Source organism: Heptranchias perlo, chromosome 23, assembly GCF_035084215.1.
Source record: "Heptranchias perlo isolate sHepPer1 chromosome 23, sHepPer1.hap1, whole genome shotgun sequence".
In the NCBI taxonomy this organism is placed as follows: Eukaryota; Metazoa; Chordata; class Chondrichthyes; order Hexanchiformes; family Hexanchidae; genus Heptranchias; species Heptranchias perlo.
This window is the reverse complement of record NC_090347.1, coordinates 285,627-305,109: the sequence shown is the minus strand read 5'-3', so window position 1 is coordinate 305,109 and position 19,483 is coordinate 285,627. Positions and strand designations below refer to the sequence as shown.

General features: G+C 48.7%; 1 protein-coding gene across 1 annotated transcript in view; it reads right to left on the bottom strand.

The window, feature by feature from the left end:
* LOC137341342 (serotonin N-acetyltransferase-like) overlaps positions 1-19,483 on the bottom strand; it is an 87,330-nt gene that overhangs the window by 41,387 nt on the left and 26,460 nt on the right. The window contains exon 3 of the mRNA XM_068004467.1: positions 8,965-9,119. Within this exon, the coding sequence (XP_067860568.1) occupies positions 8,965-9,119 (155 nt within the window). The remainder of the gene's footprint in view (positions 1-8,964; positions 9,120-19,483) is intronic.

The window sequence follows — 19,483 nt, the reverse complement described above, 5'->3', positions numbered from 1 at the left end:
ATTTTCCACATTGTCGGGTGGATGCCAGTGTTGTAGCTGTACTGGAACAGCTTGGCTAGAGGCACAGCTAGTTCTGGAGCACAAGTCTTCAGCACTGCAGCTGGGATGTTGTCAGGGCCCATAGCCTTTGCTGCATCCAGTGCACTCAGCCGTTTCTTGATATCACGTGGAGTGAATCGAATTGGCCGAAGACTGGCTTCCGTGATGGTGGGGATATCGGGAGGAGGCAGAGATGGATTATCCACTCGTCTCTTCTGGCTTAAGATGGTTGCAAACGCTTCAGCCTTGTCTTTTGCACTCACGTGCTGGACTCCGCCATCATTGAGAATGGGGATGTTTGCAGAGCCTCCTCCTCCCGTTAGTTGTTTAATTGTCCACCACCATGCACGACTGGATGTGGCAGGACTGCAGAGCTTTGATCTGATCCGTTGGTTGTGGAATCGCTTAGCTCTGTCTGTAGCATGTTGCTTCCGCTGTTTAGCATGCATGTAGTCCTGAGTTGTAGCATCACCAGGTTGGCACCTCATTTTTAGGTACGCCTGGTGCTGCTCCTGGCATGCTCTTCTACACTCCTCATTGAACCAGGGTTGATCCCCTGGCTTGTTGGTAATGGTAGAGTGAGGAATATGCCGGGCCATGAGGTTACAGATTGTGCTGGAATACAATTCTGCTGCTGCTGATGGCCCACAGCGCCTCATGGATGCCCAGTTTTGAGCTGCTGGATCTGTTCTGAATCTATCCCATTTAGCACGGTGGTAGTGCCACACAACACGTTGGATGGTGTCCTCAGTGCGAAGACGGGATTTCATCTCCACGAGGACTGTGCGGTGGTCACTCCTACCAATACTGTCATGGACAGATGCATTTGCGACAGGTAGATTGGTGAGCACGGGTTAGATACAGAGTAAGGCTCCCTCTACACTGTCCCATCAAACACTCCCAGGGCAGGTACAGCACGGGTGAGAGACAGAGTAAAGCTCCCTCTACACTGTCCCATCAAACACTCCCAGGGCAGGTACAGCATGGGTTAGTTATGGAGTAAAGCTCCCTCTACACTGTCCCATCAAACACTCCCAGGGCAGGTACAGCACAGGTTAGATACAGAGTAGAGCTCCCTCTGCACTGTCCCATCAAACACTCCCAGGGCAGGTACAGGGTTAGATCCAGAGTCAAGCTCCTTCTACACTGACCCATCAAACACTCCCAGGGCAGGTACAGAGTTAGACACAGAGTAAAGCTCCCTCTACACTGTACCATCAAACACTCCCAGGGCAAGTACAGCACAGGTTAGATACAGATTCGAGCTCCCTCCACACTGTCCCATCAAACACTCCCAGGGCAAGTACAGCACAGGTTAGATACAGATTAGAGCTCCCTCTACACTGTCCCAGCAAACACTCCCAGGGTCAGGTACAGGGTTAAATACAGAGTAAAGCTCCCTCTGCACTGTCCCATCAAACACTCCCAGGGCAGGTACAGCATGGGTTAGTTATGGAGTAGAGCTCCCTCTACATTGTCCCATCAAACACTCCCAGGGCAGGTACAGCACAGGTTAGATACAGAGTAAAGCTCCCTCTACACTGTCTCATCAAACACTCCCTGGGTAGGTACAGGGTTAGATACAGAGTAAAGCTCCCTCCACGATGTCCAATCAAACACTCCCAGGGCAGGTACAGGGTTAGATACAGAGTAAAGCTCCTTCTGCACTGACCGATCAAACACTCCCAGGGTAGGTACAGCACGGGTTAGATACAGAGTGGAACTCCCTCTACACTGTCCCATCAAACACTCCCAGGGCAGGTACAGCACAGGTTAGATATAGAGTAGAGCTCCCTCTACACTGTCCCATCAAACACTCCCAGGGCAGGTACAGCACGGGTTAGATACAGAGTAAAGCTCTGTCTGCACTGTCCCATCAAACACTCCCAGGGCAGGTACAGGGTTAGATACAGAGTAAAGCTCCCTCTACACTGTCCCATCAAACACTCCCAGGGCAGGTACAGCACAGATCAGATACAGAGTAAAGCTCCCTCTACACTGTCCCATCAAACACTCCCAGGGCAAGTACAGCACAGGTTAGATACAGAGTAGAGCTCCCTCTACACTGTCCCAGCAAACACTCCCAGGGTCAGGTACAGGGTTAAATACAGAGTAAAGCTCCCCCTGCATTGTCCCATCAAACACTCCCAGGGCAGGTACAGCACGGGTTAGATACAGAGTGAAGCTCCCTCTACACTGTCCCATCAAACACTCCCAGGGCAGGTACAGGGTTAGATACAGAGTAAAGCTCCCTCTACACTGTCCCATCAAACACTCCCAGGGCAGGTACAGCACGGGTTAGATACAGAGTAAAGCTCCGTCTACACTGTCCCATCAAACACTCCCAGGGCAGGTACAGCACGGGTTAGATACAGAGTAAAGCTCCCTCTGCACTGTCCCATCAAACACTCCCAGGGCAGGTACAGCACGGGTTCGATACAGAGTAGAGCTCCCTCTGCACTGTCCCATCAAACACTCCCAGGGCAGGTACATGGTTAGATACTGAGTAAAGCTCCCTCCACACTGTCCCATTAAACACTCCCAGGGCAGGAACAGGGTTAAATACAGAGTAAAGCTCCCTCTACACTGTCGCATCAAACACTCCCAGGGCAGGTACAGCACAGGTTAGATACAGAGTAGAGCTCCCTCCACACTGTCCCATCAAACACTCCCAGGGCAGGTACAGCACTGGTTCGATACAGAGTAAAGCTCCCCCTACACTGTCCCATCAAACACTCCCAGGGCAGGTACAGCACAGATCAGATACAGAGTAAAGCTCCCTCGACACTGTCCCATCAAACACTCCCAGGGCAGGTGCAGCACGGGTTAGGTACAGAGTAGAGCTCCCTCTACACTGTCCCAGCAAGCACTCCCAGGGTCAGGTACAGGGTTAAATACAGAGTAAAGCTCCCTCTACACTGTCGCATCAAACACTCCCAGGGCAGGTACCGCACGGGTTCGATACAGAGTAGCGCTCCCACTAAACTTTCCCATCAAACACTCCCAGGGCAGGTACAGCACGGGTTAGATACAGAGTAGAGCTCCCTCTACACTGTCCCAGCAAACACTCGCAGGGTCAGGTACAGGGTTAAATACAGAGTAGAGCTCCCTCTGCACTGTCCCATCAAACACTCCCAGGGCAAGTACAGCACAGGTTAGATACAGAGTAAAGCTCCCTCTGCACTGTCCCATCAAACACTCCCAGGGCAGGTACATGGTTAGATACAGAGTAAAGCTCCCTCTACACTGTCCCATCAAACACTCCCAGGGCAGGTACAGCACGGGTTAGATACAGAGTAAAGCTCCCTCTGCACTGTCCCATCAAACACTCCCAGGGCTGGTACAGCATGGGTTAGTTCTGGAGTAAAGCTCCCTCTGCACTGTCCCCTCAAACACTCCCAGGGCAGGTACAGCACAGGTTAGATACAGAGTCGAGCTCCCTCCACACTGTCCCATCAAACACTCCCAGGGCAGGTACAGCACGGGTTAGATACAGAGTAAAGCTCCCTCTGCACTGTCCCATCAAACACTCCCAGGGCAGGTACAGCACAGGTTAGATACAGAGTAGAGCTCCCTCCACACTGTCCCATCAAACACTCCCAGGGCAGGTACAGCACAGGTTAGATACAGAGTGAAGCTCCCTCTACACTGACCCAGCATGCACTCCCAGGGTCAGGTACAGGGTTAAATAAAGAGTAAAGCTCCCTCGACACTGTCCCATCAAACACTCCCAGGGCAGGTCCTGGGTTGGATACAGAGTAAAGCTCCTGCTGCACTGACCCATCAAAAACTCCCAGGGCTGGTACAGCACGGGTCAGATACAGAGTAGAGCTCCCTCTGCACTGTCCCATCAAAAACTCCCAGGGCTGGTACAGCACGGGTCAGATACAGAGTAAAGCTCCCTCTACACTGTCCCATCAAACACTCTCAGGGCATGAAAAGCACAGGTTAGATACAGAGTGGAGCTCATAGAGTTATACAGCACGGATTGAGGCCCTTCGGCCCATCGTGTCCGCGCCGGCCATCAACCCCAGTCTAATCTAATCCCATATTCCAGCATTTGGTCCGTAGCCTTGTATGCTATGGCATTTCAAGTGCTCATCCAAATGCTTCTTGAATGTTGTGAGGGTTCCTGCCTCCACAACCCTTTCAGACAGTGAGTTCCAGACTCCAACCACCCTCTGGGCGAAAAAGTTCTTTCTCAAATCCCCTCTAAACCTCCCGCCTTTTACCTTGAATCTATGTCCCCTTGTTATAGAACCCTCAACGAAGGGAAAAAGCTCCTTAGTATCCATCCTATCTGTGCCCCTCATAATTTTGTACACCTCAATCATGTCCCCCCTCAGCCTCCTCTGCTCCAAGGAAAACAAACCCAATCTTCCCAGTCTCTCTTCATAGCTGAAGCGCTCCAGCCCTGGTAACATCCTGGTGAATCTCCTCTGCACCCTCTCCAAAGCGATCACATCCTTCCTGTAGTGTGGCGACCAGAACTGCACACAGTACTCCAGCTGTGGCCTAACCAGTGTTTTATACAGCTCCATCATAACCTCCTTGCTCTTATATTCTATGCCTCGGCTAATAAAGGCAAGTATCCCATATGCCTTCTTTACCACCTTATCTACCTGTTCCGCCGCCTTCAGGGATCTGTGAACTTGCACACCAAGATCCCGCTGACCCTCTGTCTCGCCTAGGGTCTTCCCATTCATTGTGTATTCCCTTGCCTTGTTAGTCCCTCCAAAGTGCATCACCTCGCACTTTTCCGGGTTAAATTCCATTTGCCACTGTTCCGCCCATCTGACCAACCCATCTATATCGTCCTGCAGACTGAGGCTATCCTCCTCGCTATTTACCACCCTACCAATTTTTGTATCATCAGCGAACTTACTGATCATACCTATTACATTCATATCCAAGTCGTTAATGTAGACCACAAACAGCAAGGGCCCCAGCACAGATCCCTGTGGTACCCCACTGGCCACAGGCTTCCAGTCACAAAAACAACCTTCGACCATCACCCTCTGCCTTCTGCCACTAAGCCAGTTTTGTATCCAAAGTGCCAAGGCACCCTGGACTCCATGGGCTCGTACCTTCTTGACCAGTCTCCTGTGCGGGACTTTATCGAAGGCCTTACTGAAATCCATGTATACCACATCCACTGCGTTACCCTAATCCACATGCCTAGTCACCCCCTCAAAAAATTCAATCAAATTAGTCAGACATGATCTTCCCTTGACAAAGCCATGTTGACTATCCCTGATTAATCCTTGCTTCTCCAAGTGGAGACTAATTTTGTCCTTCAGAATTTTTTCCAATAATTTTCCTACCACTGATGTTAGGCTCACTGGCTTGTAGTTCCCCGGTTTTTCCCTACTCCCCTTCTTGAATAATGGTACTACATTAGCGGTTCTCCAGTCCTCTGGCACATCCCCTGTGGCCAGAGAGGTTCTGAATATATGTGTCAGAGCCCCCGCAATCTCCTCCTTTGCCTCACACAGTAGCCTGGGATACATTTCGTCCGGGCCTGGGGATTTATCCATTTTTAGGCCTGCTAAAACCGCCAATACCTCCTCCCGCTCGATGTTAATATGTTCGAGTATATCACAGTCCCCCTGTTGTATTTCTATGTCTACGTCGTCCTTCTCCATAGTGAAAACAGATGCAAAAAATTCATTTAGAACCCCTCCTACATCTTCCGGCTCCACACACATTGCCATTTTTGTCCCTAATGGGCCCTATTTTTTCCCTAGTCATCCTCTTACCCTTAATATACTTATAAAACATCTTAGGATTTTCCTTTATTTTGCTCGCCAGTGTTATTTCATGGCCCCTCCTTGATCTCCTAATTTCCTTTTTAAGTATCCCCCTGCACTTTTTGTACTCCTCTAGGGCTTCCTCCGTCTTTAGCCTTTTTCCTAATCCATTCTCGTATATCCCCTGACATCCAAGGTTCCCTGGAGTTCTTGGAACCACCCTTGACCTTTACGGGAACATGTTGCCATTGTATGGTCTCAATCTCCCTTCTGAAAGACTCCCATTGCTGCGATGCGGATTTTCCTACAAGCAGCTGATCCCAGTCCATTTTGGCCAGATCCTGCCTTATCCTATTAAAATCGGCCTTCCCCCAATTTAGAACCTTTATTTCCGGCCCCTCCCTGTCCTTTTCCATGACCACCTTAAATCTCACTGAATTATGGTCACTGTCACCAAAGTGCTCACCTACTAGCACTTCTTCCACTTGGCCGGCCACATTCCCTAGAATTAGGTCCAGTACCGCCCCCTCTCTTGTAGGACTTTCTACATGCTGGCTCAAAAAGCTCTCCTGGATGCACGTTAAGAATTTTGTACCCTCTAAGCCATTTACACTCTGAGTATCCCAGTTAATATTGGGGAAGTTGAAATCCCCCACTATTATTACCCTATTATTTGCACAATTTTCTGAGATTTGCCTACATATCTGTTCCTCTATCTCCCCCTGACTGTTTGGGGGCCTATAGTACACTCCCATCAAAGTGCTTGCCCCCTTTTTGTTTTTAAGCTCCACCCATATGGCCTCATTTGAGGAACCTGCTAATATATCATCCCTCCTTATGGCAGTAATTGATTCTTTAATTAATATTGCGACCCCCCCTCCTCTTATACCTCCCCCTCTGTCTCGCCTGAAGATTCTGTACCCCGGAATATTGAGCTGCCAGTCTTGCCCCTCCCTCAACCATGTCTCTGTGACAGCAACAATATCATACTCCCATGTGTTTATCAACACCTTCAGTTCATCCACCTTATTTGCAAGACTCCTTGCATTAAAATAGATGCCATCCAGCCTTGCACTTACATATTTGCCCTGTCTTCCAAGCTGACTTGTTTTTTTCTCAATATTTGGCTGCACATCACCCCTGATTGTAGCTCCACTCTGTATCCCATCCCCCTGCCACGTTAGTTTAAACCCCCCCCCCCGAACAGTGCTATCAAACCTCCCCGCAAGGATATTTGTCCCGCTCTGGTTCAGATGCAACCCTCTACACTGTCCCAGCATACACTCCCAGGGTCAGGTACAGGGTTAAATGAAGAGTAAAGCTCCCTCTACATTGTCCCATCAAACACTCCCAGGGCAGGTACAGCACAGGTTAGATACAGAGTAGAGCTCCCTCTACACTGTCCCATCAAACACTCCCAGGGCAGGTACAGCATGGGTTAGTTATGGAGTAAAGCTCCCTCTACACTGTCCCATCAAACACTCCCAAGGCAGGTACAGCACAGGTTAGATACAGAGTAGAGCTCCCTCCACACTGTCCCATCAAACACTCCCAGGGTCAGGTACAGGGTTAAATAAAGAGTAAAGCTCCCTCTACACTGTCCCATCAAACACTCCCAGCGCAGGTACAGCATGGGTTCGTTATGGAGCAAAGCTCCCTCTACACTGTCCCATCAAACACTCCCAGGGCAGGTACAGCATGGGTTCGTTATGGAGCAAAGCTCCCTCTACACTGTCCCATCAAACACTCCCAGGGCAGGTACAGCACGGGTTAGATACAGAGTAAAGCTCCCTCTACACTGTCCCAGCAAACACTCCCAGGGCAGGTACAGCACGGGTTAGATACAGAGTAAAGCTCCCTCTACACTGTCCCATCAAACACTCCCAGGGCAGGTCCTGCGTTAGATACAGAGTAAAGCTCCTGCTACACTGACCCATCAAAAACTCCCAGGGCAGGTACAGCACGGGTCAGATACAGAGTCGAGCTCCCTCCACACTGTCCCATCAAACACTCCCAGGGCAGGTACAGCACAGGTCAGATACAGAGTATTGCTCCCTCTACACTGTCCCATCAAACACTCCCAGAGCAGGTGCAGCACGAGTTAGATACAGAGTGAAGCTCCCTCCACACTGTCCCATCAAACACTCCCAGGGCAGGTACAGGGTTAGATACAGAGTAAAGCTCCCTCTACACTGTCCCATCAAACACTCCCAGGGCAGGTACAGCACGGGTTAGATACAGAGTAAAGCTCCTTCTACACTGTCCCATCAAACACTCCCAGGGCAGGTACAGGGTTAGATACAGAGTAAAGCTCCCTCGACACTGTCCCATCAAACACTCCCAGGGCAGGTACAGCACGGGTTAGATACAGAGTAGTGCTCCCACTATACTTTCCCATCAAACACTCCCAGGGCAGGTACAGCACGGGTTAGATACAGAGTAGAACTCCCTCTGCACTGTCCCATCAAACACGCCCAGGGCAGGTACAGCGCGGGTTAGATACAGAGTAAAGCTCCGTCTGCACTGTCCCATCAAACACTCCCAGGGAAGATATAGCACGGGTTAGATACAGAGTAAAGCTTCCTCTGCACTGTCCCATCAAACACTCCCAGGGCAGGTACAGGGTTAAATATCGAGTAGAGCTCCCTCTACACTGTCCCATCAAACACTCCCAGGGCAGGTACAGCACGGGTTAGATACAGAGTAAAGCTCCCCCTACAATATCCCAACATGTTTTATCTCCAAGCTCTTAAGACCATCCCTCATTGCACCTGTGTGACATTTTGATTTCCCACAGCAGCCATCTAGTTGCTTTGAGTTCAATGCATGCCAAAGCATGGGCAGTTTAAATCTGTTGCTGCTGCTCAGAGCAGACCCTATCTACTGCTGATTGATTAGCTCCATGAACCCCTTTGCCTTTCTGCTGCCCTCTTCTTTAAGAGCTTCCTTAAAACCCTCTTCTTCGACCAAGCTTTTCCTCACCTTTCCCAATATCTCCTCTGGCTCAGTGTCCTTTTTTTGATTACGCTCCTGTGAAGCACCTTCGGAAATTTTCCTACGTTAAAGGCACTAAATAAATGCAAGTTAGGTTTGTTGATGTAAGAGAAGGTTAAGGATTAAATATTCCTGAAGGAGGGACGATTGTGGGAACAATAATGTTTGCTTTGCTCCATACCTGTGTCAGCTTCTCTTTATCCCAGAGAGATCCAATTATAAACGCCACCAGTCTCCCTTGCTCAAACCAGCCCAAGGAAAGCTCAGGGCACAGAGTGAGAAAATGGAAAACTTCATCGAGGTGCAGAGGGCAGTCTCCAGAGACTGAAATAAATGCTGTGACAACACAAAAATAAATAAATGCTTTAGTAGAAACTGGACTCCTCCGGAGGGTCGCTGCCCTCAGCTGGACATGTATGCTCAAGCTGTCAGGAAATGCGTCAATGCCAGATTCATCAGCCGCACTCAGAAGACAGTCCAGAATGTCACCCGAGCACAACGCAACGCCATCAACGCTCTCAAGACCAACCGCAACATCGTCATCAAACCAGCGGACAAAGGAGGAGCCATAGTCATACAGAACAGAACAGACTATTGCAAAGAAGCATACCGACAACTGGACAACCAGGAACACTACAGACGGTTACCCGCAGATCCGACCAAAGAACACACCCACCAGCTCAACAAACTGATCAAGACCTTCGATCCAGACCTTCAAAGCATCCTACGCAATCTCATCCCACGTAATCCCCGCGTGGGAGACTTCTACTGCCTCCCAAAGATACACAAAGCCAACACACCCGGACGTCCCATCGTATCAGGCAACGGAACCCTGTGTGAGAACCTCTCTGGATACATCGAGGGCATCCTGAAACCCATCGTACAGGGAACCCCCAGCTTCTGTCGCGACACTACAGACTTCCTACAAAAACTCAGTACCCACGGACCAGTTGAACCAGGAACACTTCTCACCACGATGGACGTCTCGGCACTATACACCAGTATCCCCCACGATGACGGCATCGCTGCGACAGCATCAATACTCAACACCAACAACAGCCAATCTCCGGAAGCCATCCTACAACTCATCCGCTTCATCCTGGATCACAATGTCTTCACCTTCGATAACCAGTTCTTTACCCAAACACACGGAACAGCCATGGGGACCAAATTCGCACCCCAATACGCCAACATTTTCATGCACAAGTTCGAGCAGGACTTCTTCACTGCACAAGACCTCCAACCAACACTATACACCAGATACATCGACGACATTTTCTTTCTATGGACCCACGGCAAGGAATCACTAAAGAGACTACACGATAACATCAACAAGTTCCATCCCACCATCAAGCTCACCATGGACTACTCCTCAGAATCAGTTTCTTTCTTGGACACACGAATCTCCATCAAAGACGGGCACCTCAGCACCTCACTCTACCGCAAGCCCACGGACAACCTCACGATGCTCCACTTTTCCAGCTTCCACCCTAACCACGTCAAAGAGGCCATCCCCTATGGACAGGCCCTGCGAATACACAGGGTCTGCTCAGACGAGGAGGAACGCGATGGACACCTACAGACGCTGAAAGACGCCCTAGTAAGAACGGGATATGACGCTCGACTCATCGATCGACAGTTCCGACGGGCCACAGCAAAAAATCGCATAGACCTCCTCAGGAGACTAACACGGGACGCAACCAACAGAGTACCCTTTGTCGTCCAGTACTTCCCCGGAGCGGAGAAACTACGCCATGTTCTCCGCAGCCTTCAACATGTCATCAATGAGGACAAACACCTCGCTATGGCCATCCCCACACCTCCACTACTCGCCTTTAAACAGCCACCCAACCTCAAACAGACCATCGTTCGCAGCAAATTACCTAGCTTTCAAGAGAACAGCGTCCACGACGCCACACAACCCTGCCACGGTAACCTCTGCAAGACATGCCAGATCATCGACACAGATACCACCATCACACGAGAGGACACCACCCACCAGGTGCATGGTTCATACTCCTGTGACTCGGCCAACGTTGTCTACCTCATACGTTGCAGGAAAGGATGCCCCAGAGCATGGTACATTGGCGAGACCATGCAGACGCTGCGACAACGGATGAACGGACACCGCGCAACAATCGCCAAACAGGAGGGTTCCCTCCCAGTCGGGGAACACTTCAGCAGTCATGGACATTCATCCACCGACCTTCGGGTAAGCGTACTCCAAGGCGGCCTTCGAGACACACGACAACGCAAAATCGTCGAGCAGAAATTGATAGCCAAGTTCCGCACCCATGAGGACGGCCTCAACCGGGATCTTGGGTTCATGTCACGCTACACGTTACCCCACCAGCGAACAAATGTTATCTGTTTTTAATATAATGGGTCATTTGCTGGCTCTCTCTGCCTTCCGGATGTTTCTGCCTCTCTCTGTTTTTTTTCTCTGTTTTTTTTTCCCTGTTTGTTTTTTTGTTGAATGTGTATTCGGGGGTTCTGCTGGTGACACCTCTCTGTCTGAACACGGTGATTGCCTTGGCAACGGGCAGTTGCAGGGGCAGTCTGTAAACACCATGTATTGTTCTATATGTATAAATGCGTAGGCTTCAAGGAGGTCCTGAAACATTTACCTGAGGAAGGAGGAAGTCTCCGAAAGCTTGTGAATTTAAAATAAAATTGCTGGACTATAACTTGGTGTTGTAAAATTGTTTACAATTAGTAGAAGCAGAAGACTAAGACACAAGTAAGGTAGACACGGGTAGATCTTGACTTTGCGTGATAGTGTAAAACTTTTTGTTAGGCAAGGGTATTAAGGGTTATGGAACCGAGTGGGTGCATGGCATTAAGATACACATCAGCCACAAACTATGTGAATGGCAAAACAGGCTCGGGGGGGCTGAATGGCCTCCTCCTGTTCCTATGTTCCTAAAACAGGTGATAGCAAATCGGCAGCTCATTTTATATCTCAACTGATTTTTATTTCCATTGAGTCAATGAAATTGGGAGGGATGTAGATGCTGCCGATTCGCTATCACAGTGTGTCACAATCTACCCCACAGTGTTAAGAAGTAGTTGTAGAAAGGGTGAATGGATTGTTTGGCACCTTTGGGTCAATGGATTGTTTGGCACCTTTGGGTGAATGGATTGTTTGGCACCTTCGGGTGAATGGATTGTTTGGCACCTTTGGGTGAATGGATTGTTTGGCACCTTTGGGTGAATGGATTGTTTGGCACCTTCGGGTGAATGGATTGTTTGGCACCTTCGGGTGAATGGATTGTTTGGCACCTTCGGGTGAATGGATTGTTTGGCACCTTCGGGTGAATGGATTGTTTGGCACCTTCGGGTGAATGGATTGTTTGGCACCTTTGGGTGAATGGATTGTTTGGCACCTTTGGGTGAATGGATTGTTTGGCACCTTTGGGTGAATGGATTGTTTGGCACCTTCGGGTGAATGTTGTTCTGAAAACTAAGCACGGTTTGATCACACAAAGTTCTTAGTTAATTTCTGTGTTTGCAACATTTGGGAGTGGGATGATGGCAGAGGAAATGTAGACTTGTGTCTTATGAAGGAAGTTGTCAGAAAGAGCAAGGGAATGGGACTAATTGGATAGCTCTTTCATAGAGCCAGCACAGGCACGATGGGCCGAATGGCCTCCTTCTGTGCTATACTTATGATACTATGAGAGTATGATAAGTCTCTGACACTGTGGACCTTCTAAATGTAGGGAGGGAGAACTGGTGTTAAATGATTTTATTTGGTGAGTCAACCTTTATGTGTTGAAAGCACAGAGCTGCAAGTTGTCTCCTCCTTTCTCTGGCTGTTGGCTGTCCTGTCCCATGTCGTCTCCTTCCTGCACACTGATGTCATGCTACCAACCCTTCCTCATCGACATCTTCATCCCTTTCAGCTGCCAGTGTTATGTAGCACACAGCAAGCTGTAATGGTTCTGGAGTCTCTCACTGGGCTCCACCAGATTTACCCAGGCACCTAAAACAACACATCAGAACGTCTACTCTCTGCTCATCACACTTCTTGAACATAGGCCTCATCATAACTGTCGTCCCACTATTTCTGCAGAAACCTTACCAGAGTCATTAGCCATCATTGTAAGGGACAGCCCTGATCAATTTTCAACCATCCTAATACAAGGCTTTAAGTCACCGGGGCTGGTATGGTAGATTGTCACATGATGAAAGTATCATGACAACTTCCCAGGTAGCAAGCATTAATGTCAGGGTGACGGGACTGCCATCACGCAACAGTTGCACATTATTGAATGAAAGCCTTTCCTATTAATTAAATTGTCCTATGGCCTATGAGTGTTAACTGCATTCCGTCACTTGCTCCTTATACCTGTGGGAGCCCTACTGGTTGGTAGAATTGGTAAGCTCACTCTCTCTGGTTCCATTCAGAAGGATATCAAGTGTGTTGCCTGTATAAAGAGGGCATCAGTCAGCTTCTTTATACAACGGTGAGCAGCTGCCTGACTAATGTGGCAAAGATCACCAGATGCTGCCTGGAAGGATCCAGTCACAAAGAAATTCAAGGCAGTACTCCTGCAGAGGAATCAGATGTGGACTTCATAGAACCATAGAAAAGATACAGCACAGAAGGGGGCCATTTGGCCCATCGTGTCCGCGCCGGCTCGAAGAATTACCAGGTGCCCATTCTAATCCCACCTTCCAGCACTCGGTCCATAGCCCTGCAGCTTACAGCACTTTAGGTGCAGGTCCAGGTACTTTTTAAAAAGAGTTGAGGGTCCTTGCCTCTACCACCAATTCGGGCAGCTAATTCCATACACCTACCACCCTCTGGGTAAAAAAGTTTTTCCTCATGTCCCCTCTAATCCTTCCGCCAATCAGCTTAAATCTATGTCCTCTAGTTCTTGAACTCTCCGCTAGGGAAACAGGTACTTCCTGTCTACTCTATCTGGGCCCCTCATAATTTTGTACAACTCAATCAAGTCACCCCTCAGCCTCCTCTGCTCCAAGGAAAACAACCCCAGCCTATCCAATCTCTCCTCGTAGCTGCAATTTTCAAGCCCTGGCAACATTCTTGTAAATCTTCTCTGCACCCTCTCCGGAGCAATTACGTCCTTCCTGTAATGTGATGACCAGAACTGCGCACAATACTCCAGCTGTGGCCTTACCAGCGTTTTATACAGTTCCATCATTACATCCCTGCTTTTGTATTTTATACCTCGACTAATAACGGAGAGCATTCCGTATGCCTTCTTCACAACCTTATCTACCTGTACTGCCACCTTCAGGGACCTGTGCACATGCACTCCAAGGTCTCTCACTTCCTCTACCCCTCTCAATATATTCCCGTTTACTGCGTATTCCCTTTTACTGTTTGCCCTCCCTAAGTGCATTACCTCACACTTCTCCGGGTTGAACTCCATTTGCCACTTTTCCGCCCACTCCACCAACCCATTGATATCTTCTTGGAGTCTACAGCTATCCTCTTCACTATCAACTACACGGCCAATTTTTGGGTCGTCTGCAAATTTGCCAATCATGCCCCCTACATTCAAGTACAAATCATTAATATATACCACAAACAGCAAGGGACCCAACACTGAGCCCTGTGGCACACCACTGGAAATGGATTTCCATTCGCAAAGACATCCATCGACTTTTACCCTTTGTTTCCTGTTACTGAGCCAATTATGGATCCAATTTACCACATTTCCCTGTATCCCATGGGCTTTTACCTTTCTGACCAGTCTGCCATGTGGGACCTTGTCAAATGCCTTACTAAAATCCATGTAGACAACATCCACTGCACTACCCTCATCAATCCTCCTTGTCACTTCCTCAAAGAATTTAATCAGATTTGTAAGGCATGACCTTCCCTGAACAAATCCATGCTGACTATCCCTGATTAAAACATGCCTTTCCAAGTGACAGTTTATCCTATCTCTCAGTATTGATTCTAATAGTTTGCCCACCACCGAGGTAAGACTGACCGGCCTATAATTGTTCGGCCTTTCCCTCGTACCCTTTTTAAACAATGGTACTACGTTTGCCGTCTTCCAGTCCTCCGGTACCTCCCCTGTATCTAGTGAGGATTGGAAAATGATCCTCAGAGCATCCGCTATTTCCTCCCTGGCTTCCTTCAATAGCCCAGGAAACAATCCATCCGGCCCTGGTGACTTATCAACTTTCAAGGATTCCAGTCCCTCTAGTACTTCCTCTCTCGTTATGTTTACCTTATCCAATATTTCACACCTCTCCTCTTTAACTACTACGCCCGGATCATCCCTTTCCATTATGAATACGGAGACAAAATATTCATTTAAAACCATACCCACATCCTCTGCTTCTACACACAAGTTACCCTTATCATCCCTGATAGGTCTCACCTTTTCCTTAGCTATCCTCTTGTTCTTAATGTACTGATAAAACATCTTTGGGTTTTCGTTAATCTTACGAGCTAATATTTTTTCATGCCCTCTCTTTGCTTTCCTTATTTCCTTTTATATGTCATCCCTATACTTTCTATTTTCCTCTAGGCTTTCTGCAGTATTTAGTTTTCTGTGACAGTCATAAGCTTTCTTTTTCTGCTTTATCTTGCCCCGTATACTTCTAGATAACCAGGGGGCTCCAAATTTGGCAGTGCCACCCTTTTTCTTTGAGGGGAAATGTATGCATTGTACCCGTAGAATTTCACTTTTTAGTGCCTCCCACTGGTTTGCCACTAATTTCTCCTCAAGTAGTTGTGTCCAGTCCACTTCTGCCAAATCACCTTAGTTCTGTAAAATTTGCCTTCCCCCAATTTAAAACGTTTACTCCTGATTTAACTCTGTCCTTTTCCATAATAATGCTAAAACTAACTGAATTGTGGTCACTATCTCCAATATGGTCACCCACTGTCACTTCACCCACTTGCCCATCTTCATTTCCCAGGACTAAATCTAGAATTGCATCCCCTCTTGTTGGGTTTGTCACTAACTGGCTAAAAAAGTTCTCCTGGACACCGATCAAGAATTTTGCGCCCTCTGTGCCCCTCACACTGTTTGAATCCCAGTTGATGTTCGGATAGTTGAAGTCCCCGACTATTATTGCCCTCTTATTCTTGCACTCAGAAATTTGCCTACATATTTGTTCTTCTATTTCCCTTTCGCTATTTGGGGGTCTATAGTACACTCAAGGGCCCAGTCTACCGAAGAAGGCTGAGGGGCATTCATCTGAACACAGTACTCCAGATGGGGTCTGACCAAGGCTCTGTACAACTGAAGCATCACTTCCTCCCCTTTGTAATCCAGCGCCCTCAAGATAAAGGCCAACATTCCATTAGCCTCTTTGATCCCAGGAGAGAAGCCTTGGCTCCATGGGAGAGGCACCTGCTGTCCTCTCAAAAGATGGCAGAATTCCTGTTCCTCGCCACCCACTCCACCAGTGCCCTTGTCAGTGCCACATAGCCAGCTGGGCCAAACTGCTCCAGCCCCTTCGAGAGGCTGCACTGTATAGCTGGGTCCTCAAGGCCCAGAGCTGCTCGAGGTCGCCCACCAAGGCCATCTGAAGGGTTCTCAATGGATGCTCCACCTCCCAAGTTACAGCCACTGGGGAAACACAGCATAAGAGCATTAGGATAGGGAAACAAGCACAGAAGACAGGCACTAAAGGCTGGCACAAGGGCGATTCCTAATTCTAGCAAAGATCCAGCACAGACATGATGAGCCAACTGGCCTCCTTCTATGGTGTAAACTTCTATGGTTGCACTTCAACATAAAACATAAATCCTCAAATTCTGCAAGACCTCCATATCCCTTTCCAAGGTTATTGGTTCTTAGGCGAATAACAACTTCTGTCTGGTTTCCCTTCCTTTCTGAATGTTCTATGATGTCCTTTACTTTTGGCACATCAGAACTCATTTGAAGGTTCGACGATTTTTGAGCCCTGTGTTTCTAAAATCCTTTAATGTTTCAATTATTTTTTTCCATCTTTGTTTTCAAATCCCTCCACGGCCTCGCCCCTCCCTATCCCTGTAACCTCCTCTGGCCAAACTGCCCTCCGAGATCTCTGCACTCCTCCAATTCGTGCCTCCTGTGCATCCCCCGATTTTAATTGCTCCACCATTGACGGCTATCCTTCAGCTACCTAGGCCCTAAGCTCTGGAATTCCCTCCCTAAGCCCCTCCGTCTCTCCACCTCTCTCTCCTCCTTCAAGACACTCCTTAAAATCTACCTCTTTGACCAAGCTTTTGGTCACCTGTCCTAATATTTCCTTATATGGCTCGGTGTCAAATTTTGTTTGATAATCGCTCCTGTGAAGCGCCTTGGGACGTTTTACTATGTTAAAGGCGGCTCAGTCCCTGCACTTGTCCAATAGATTTGAGGTTCTTGCAACCCTTGTAGACAAGTGCGGGGACTGCGGGGAGGACGAGCAAACTGACCACGGCACCGTGGTACAGGAAGACGTTCAAGTGGGGTGAGTAAAAAGGAAGGTGGTTGTAGTAGGCGACAGTCTGGTTAGGGGGATAGACAATGTTCTCTGCAGCCAGGAACATGAGTCCCGAAGGCTATGTTGCCTACTTGGTGCCAGGGTTAAGGACATTTTTTAAAATTCGTTCATGGGATGTGGGCGTCGCTGGCGAGGCCGGCATTTATTGCCCATCCCTAATTGCCCTTGAGAAGGTGGTGGTGAGCCGCCTTCTTGAACCGCTGCAGTCCGTGTGGTGACGGTTCTCCCACAGTGCTGTTAGGAAGGGAGTTCCAGGATTTTGACCCAGCGACGATGAAGGAACGATGATATATTTCCAAGTCGGGATGGTGTGTGACTTGGAGGGGAACGTGCAGGTGGTGTTGTTCCCATGTGCCTGCTGCTCTTGTCCTTCTAGGTGGTAGAGGTCGCGGGTTTGGGAGATGCTGTCGAAGAAGCCTTGGCGAGTTGCTGCAGTGCATCCTGTGGATGGTACACACTGCAGCCACTGTGCACCGGTGGTGAAGGGAGTGAATGTTTAGGGTGGTGGATGGGGTGCCAATCAAGCGGGCTGCTTTATCTTGGATGGTGTCGAGCTTCTTGAGTGTTGTTGGAGCTGCACTCATCCAAGCAAGTGGAGAGTATTCCATCACAGTCCTGACTTGTGCCTTGTAGATGGTGGAAAGGCTTTGGGGAGTCAGGAGGGGAGTCACTCGCCGCAGAATACCCAGCCTCTGACCTGCTCTCGTAGCCACAGTATTTATATGGCTGGTCCAGTTAAGTTTCTGGTCAATGGTGACCCCCAGGATGTTGATGGTGGGGGATTCAGCGATGGTAATGCCGTTGAATGTCAAGGGGAGGTGGTTAGACTCTCTCTTGTTGGAGATGGTCATTGCCTGGCACTTAACTGGCATGAATGTTACTTGCCACTTATCAGCCCAAGCCTGGATGTTGTCCAGGTCTTGCTGCATGTGGGCTTGGACTGCTTCATTATTTGAGGGGTTGCGAATGGAACTGAACACTGTGCAATCATCAGCGAACATCCCCATTTCTGACCTTATGTTGGAGGGAAGGTCATTGATGAAGCAGCTGAAGATGGTTGGGCCGAGGACACTGCCCTGAGGAACTCCTGCAGCAATGCCCTGGGGCTGAGATGATTGGCCTCCAACAACCACTACCATCTTCCTTTATGCTAGGTATGACTCCAGCCACTGGAGAGTTTTCCCCCTGATTCCCATTGACTTCAATTTTACTAGGGCTCCTTGGTGCCACACTCGGTCAAATGTTGCCTTGATGTCAAGGGCAGTCACTCTCACCTCACCTCTGGAATTCAGCTCTTTTGTCCATGTTTGGACCAAGGCTGTAATGAGGTCTGGAGCCGAGTGGTCCTGGCGGAACCCAAACTGAGCATCGGTGAGCAGGTTATTGGTGAGTAAGTGCCACTTGATAGAACTGTCGACGACACCTTCCATCACTTTGCTGATGATTGAGAGTAGACTGATGGGGCGGTAATTGGCCGGATTGGATTTGTCCTGCTTTTTGTGGACAGGACATACATGGGCAATTTTCCACATTGTCGGGTGGATGCCAGTGTTGTAGCTGTACTGGAACAGCTTGGCTAGAGGCGCAGCTAGTTCTGGAGCACAAGTCTTCAGCACTGCAGCCGGGATGTTGTCGGGCCCATAGCCTTTGCTGTATCCAGTGCACTCAGCTGTTTCTTGATATCACGTGGAGTGAATCGAATTGGCTGAAGACTGGCTTCTGTGATGGTGGGGATATCGGGAGGAGGCTGAGATGGATCATCCACTCGGCACTTCTGGCTGAAGATGATTTCCTCCAGGCTGGAGAAGAACTTGGAGTGGGAGGGGGAGGATCCAGTGCCGTGGTCCACAAAGGTACCAACGACAAAGGTAGGACTAAGAAAAAGGTTCTGCTGAGAGAGTTTGAGCAGCTAGGGACTAAATTAAAAAGCAGAACCACCACGGTAATAATCTCTGGATTAAACAAGTTCAGAGAGATGAATGGTAATAAGAAAAATAGGGCCATAGTACAAAAAAATGTTAAGATGTCTAAAAATGTTAAAAAGACAAATCTAAAGGCACTGTATCTGAATGCACGAAACATTTGTAATAAGTTACACAAATTAACAGCGCAAATAGATGTAAACGGATATGATAGAATAGTGATTACAGAGACATGGCTGCAGGGCGACCAAGGCTGGGAGCTGAATATCCAAGGGTATTCGATATTTAGGAAGGACAGGCAAAAACGAAAAG